The 5,141-nt window shown below is 37.2% G+C and overlaps 1 protein-coding gene across 2 annotated transcripts in view; it reads right to left on the bottom strand.

Annotated features, from left to right (window-relative positions):
- Positions 1–149: 149 nt before the first annotated feature.
- The window catches only part of coil (coilin p80), a 10,514-nt gene continuing 5,522 nt past the window's right edge, over positions 150–5,141 (bottom strand). The window contains exons 4-7 of one of the 2 annotated variants that reach the window (XM_014024293.1): positions 2,967–3,014; positions 2,818–2,887; positions 521–609; positions 150–302 (exon numbers count right to left, since the gene is read on the bottom strand). In XM_014024293.1, coding sequence (XP_013879747.1) covers positions 255–302; positions 521–609; positions 2,818–2,887; positions 2,967–3,014 — 255 coding nt within the window. In that variant the 3' untranslated portion in view covers positions 150–254. Of the gene's footprint in view, positions 303–520; positions 613–2,817; positions 2,888–2,966; positions 3,015–5,141 lie in introns of both variants that reach the window. The other variant, XM_014024292.1, reaches the window with a different exon arrangement.

The following is a 5,141-nucleotide window of genomic DNA, read 5'->3' as shown; positions in this document are numbered from 1 at the left end:
AAAAAAAAACCAAGTCTGATAAAAGTAAAAGTAGCAGAATGGTAACTAAAAACTAAACAAGAAAAATATTTTCTAAGAACTTTGTTGATATTTTACACATCCCTGTAAAATGAGAAAATAGGACATTATAATAAGCAGAAGCACAAATGTTAATATTTTATCAGAAAAAAAGTTTATTTCAGACAGATCACTCTCCGATACAAAAATGTCCCAGTTCAGAAAAACCCAAGTCTTTAAATAAAGTGGCATAATGATTAAATGACGAGTCGTGGTTCCAGCAGAGACTCCCAGCGTTCTGCCACCTGTAGGAGGGCCACAAGACTGAATCAGAAGCAACCTGACTGATGTTTGAAGCTGTTTTACTAAGTATCATTTATAAAATACTTTTTATGTTATATGAGGAGACAATTACAATCCTAGTTTCAAGATTGGGAGTTTAGCACTGTTGTGAGCAAAAAGGTAAAACATCTTTAAAAGAAAAAAAAAAAGAGTATTTTATGTCAGTGACAGTGAAGCTCACCCATGACCCTCTGGAAACGGCATACTCTACTCTTTCTGAGCCGTCTGGGTTCTGATAGACAAGATCAAACTTGCCAGGTTCTACAGGAGCTGCTGGAGAGGCATCAGGCAAAAAGCTCAGTCAGAAATCTGTGTAATTTATACATTTTTACAATTGTCTTCAAAATAAAAAAATATATAAATACAAACAGAATCTGTTACAAATGACTCTCAGGTACAAGGCTAAGGCTGATTAGCTTTGGCGGCCATCTTGAATCGAGTTGTCTCTAAAAGCATTTAATAGTAGATGTACACACAGTGATTAGGTTCTGAAAGTTTCATCAGAACTTCCCAGTAGTTCATGAGATATTTTGCTGACTCATTCTCCATTTTAAACCTTATGGCTGCAATGATCAGAATGTGTTAAAAATACAATACTGGATCAAACATTTCATCTAAATTTCCTTCAGATTCATCCTTTATTTTCTGAAACATTTCAGCTAAAATAACTRTTTTAACTAAAGCAGACAGCAACTGATTTTGTATCCAACCAGACCAGTTAGAAAAGTTTTTAAAGCTACATTTCCCAGTAACTAAATGTTTGAAGAAACATTTAGAAGTGAATCTGGGCTAACGTCTCTGTTGATGCATGCCACCATATCAAAAACAACTTCATTTTCCTATTAATGCCTGTCGAAACGTTATTTTTAATCATTTTGATTTGAATTCATTGTATCATCTATGATACAAAAATGACCAACACCAAAAGTCTACTGCAGACAGAGAAATCAGCTGAGTCATGTTTTGATGAATTTAGTTGTAAACGAAAGTGTGGAATACTTGCTGTGTTTTCTAATGCTTTGAATTCCCTGAAAATCTACCTTATTTAACAGATGGAAAAACAAATCTTGACACACCTGTGTGTTAGGTTGCAGGTTGCATAAAGCCAGCAGTAAATATTGTTTAGATAAGCTAAATTAAAATCTGACAAATTTATATTATATACAAAAAGTACAATTCACAAGTGACATTTACATATTTTCTCTATTGCTCCATTTAAAACAGTTGTTTCCTCCTTTTTCTGTAACTGAACTCCTGCAAAAGCAGATTACTCTACATTCGCTGCAGTTCTCACCAGGAATATCCTGACAACGTGATGATTACTGCTTTTTTACTTCTTCAGTTTATGAATAATAAGAGGTTTATTTTATTTACATGTCATGCACTGTGAATCTGTATCTTGTACTTTTTTATTTAAGGTCTGTTGGTTTGTTAACAGTTTAAAATTAAACTACATTATAATTGTTGATTTTGATGATTGGAGGAAAATTAGCTGATTCGATGATCAATAAATTAGTTGATCGATTAACTGTAGTAAGAAAAATGGCAGTGGCAGCCTTAGTTCTCATTAACATTATTTTTGTCAGGTGCCTTTTCCACGTGTAAGCCCCTCCCACTGTAGCACAAGTTACACAGCAACGTTGGCAAAGTGGGTGTTTGTTTTCAGTTGATGATAGAGATGGATGAGGATAATCTGGTATTTCTATTTTTAAACGAGGAGATGTGCTAATTGAAACCGCCACAGTTTCCAACAGACAGGGCAGCCTGGCCAAGGTGCAGTCCCTCTTGGGCAGCACAGCCATGGAGAGCCACCTGTGTCTCCTCGCTGTCTCATCCATGCACAACAACGGTCCTAYCTCCTTCCACAAGTTCTTTGACTATCTTTWTAGGTTTAATTAGACTAAGTTTAGCAGGAACAGTTGTAAACATKGWTGTATTTTCTAACAGCCTCGGCCAGCAGCTCCTCAGCCGAATGACAGCAGCAGGTTACTGCAGCTGCTTCTCTGCATGAACACGCCCACAAAGTTCTGACACACTACTTGGTGCGTACCCTGACAGGAAGAAAAAAAAAGCTCTGCCAAGGGGCTACGCGCAGATCAAGTTCTTGGAAACAAGAAGTTGTAATTTTCATCCCACAACAGCATCAGCGAGACCAAAGTTCAACATTTCTTATTGAGTATAGGCCCAGCTTTAGTCTAAAACTCCAGCAGGAAAGACAGCGAGGGAAGTGTTAGGTCTTTAATTTGACTTGGTTTAATTTAACTTTTGTTGTGTTCCAAATTTTCTTGATAATAAAGTTAAACTTTTCAAATAAAATTATCTTCAAGTTTCAGTTTAATCAYAGTCTYGATACTTTTTAAAATATATATTAGYGTAATACTGTACTAAGTTATTTAAAATCATTGTTGCAGTGTAACATAATACATGAACGTTAAGGTGAGTCACRTTYTTGTGTATCAATGGAAAAACAATCCCTACCTTGAGAGGCATTAAGAAGTTYAAGTTCAATGTGTTTGGTTGTTGGGTCAAAGCTTATGATTTTTCCCTCCTAAAATAAAATAAAAAAGTTTATTTATATGAATAAAGATCTAAAAATCAACTCCTGTTTCTAAAACACATCCACTCACCTTATATTCAGATACTTCAGGTGTGTAGTTCTCTGTTAACTCCAGCAGCTGTGAAGAAATGAAATATAAAGAGATGAGGAGGAGAAATCAATCTTTCAATACAAATTCTTTGCAAAACTAATAGTTTTTTTTCTTTATTGGTCCTGCAGCTCATGGATGATTACTGCAGGTGGTGTTTGTTGGTCCCAATACAATGAAAGGTCAACATCTCAACAACAGAAAATATATAAATCACCCTAAAAAAGGCCAGTCATAGCCAAATGTAGATATAAAATGATGACGCCATGACAGTTCTTAGGGAACTGTTCTGTTTGGAGCTGCACTGTTGATAGGCAGAAGAGCTAAACCTAAAGACAAAACTTATCCCAAATATTTATTTCTTATGAAACTACTTGAACAGGGACAACCTGAACATTGATTAGARGAGTTGAAGCAACTATAAAAACATCAGTGATGTTTTTATGTCTTTCAATTTGGATTCTAAAGGAGCCAAATGCTGAGGAGCAAGCTGATTGCACTGCAGTCATTTCTAAAAAATAATAATAACTTCTAAGTGCCAATCACGCACCACACTCTACCATGTCCATATTAACATAGAGGGCTTTGCAGAAATACTAATCCTTCTTGGTAATTCCTCTATTTTGTTGCCCTATGCAATACAATAAAAACCAGTCATTCATGAGACGGCATAAAGACCAAGGAACTCTTCCTACAGGTACAGATCAGGGTWGGGTTAAAAATACATAAATATCCCAGAACCCTGTACATCTCATGGAGGGCCTCTCCATGAGATGTTCAGGGTTCTGGGATATATAAATTGTAAGGTTTAAACACCAAACATTACCAAATATCTACCATCACCAAATATTCTAACATAAATATTTTGCATTTATTGACCCCTGGCCATCAAATCCATTATTGGGATTCATTATTTGCATTGGAAGGATTATGCCACCACAGCAAATCTGCCAAGAGAGGATTGTCCAAAAACTCACAGATCGGATAAGGAGGGTGTACAACACTCGACTGGGTGAAGGAAAACTAAAGGTCCTGGAATGATCCACTCAAACCCAGACCTCAATCCAGCAGAGAATCTCTGGTTTGATTTAAAGATTGTTTAACACAGGCAGCACCATCCAACCTGAAGGAGCTGCAGACGTTTGGTCACGAAGAATCGACCAAAACGTTTAGTGTAAGATGGAAGTGAAGAGACATAATGCTGCAAAGGAGATGAGTGCATATGTACACATTGGCTTTCAGTTTGATTTTTTTAAAGGATTTAAAAGAAGTCACTTTGTAAGGCAATTAAAAGATTACCAAAATCGTTGACTACTTTTGCAAGGCACTGTAAAACTGTATTCAAAAAGCTGCAAAAGAATAATAATAATAATAATCAGTTGAGCCTTTTGTATTCAGAGCTGACTGGATTGTGTCACACACAAGAGATTTTATATCAGTTTCTTGAGGAAGAGGAGATCCAGATTTTTGTAGCTCTTACACCCACATTGTCATCTACTGGTTCCCACTCATCTTCTGGTCAAAATCTGCAGCCAAAACRTGTCTCGAACCAAATTCAGTTTAAAAGTCAAGTATACATATTTACTGACAGAAAAAAAGACAGTTTAGACCTYAGACGGAGTGGCTGAAACTGATCCTCAAAATCTGTCAGAGTTACAGTTTGAGCTTATTGACCCCTTCACTGGGAAAGATCAGGGTTCTTGGCTGTGCACAGGAGGACCTCAAGATGATCTAATCCATGGAGACATGTCCGGGTGTCCTCTTGCGGAAAGACTGTATCGGGGTGCTGTATTTGGAGGGGTAAGACACCCTGACACAGGACCCACTGAGTCATCAGGATCTTCAGAGTCACTGTGAGATGACCTGAAGAAAGACTCTGGCCCACCATCAGGTTTCCAGGAAAACACCTTTCCACAACTCTGGCCCAAAAGCTGAAACAAACCCAAATGAAAACCTGAGGAGTCTAATACTTGTGTCTGAATGGCAGCCATGGGGTTCCATAATGCTTGGTGCACAATACAATCCCTGTGTGGATCATCCTGGGTGACAAGAACCTTAGAACCCATAGTTAGGCTCTACAACAGGGCCTATAAAATTCATAAAAAACTTCTGGTTGGACTCATCACTGTACAGTTCTTTCATTGTCTGATGCCTTGA

The sequence above is a fragment of the Austrofundulus limnaeus genome, unplaced genomic scaffold (genome assembly GCF_001266775.1).
Source record: "Austrofundulus limnaeus strain Quisiro unplaced genomic scaffold, Austrofundulus_limnaeus-1.0 Scaffold417, whole genome shotgun sequence".
Taxonomy (NCBI): domain Eukaryota; kingdom Metazoa; phylum Chordata; class Actinopteri; order Cyprinodontiformes; family Rivulidae; genus Austrofundulus; species Austrofundulus limnaeus.
The sequence above is the reverse complement of the archived record's forward strand: the minus strand, read 5'-3'. Positions and strand labels throughout refer to the sequence as shown.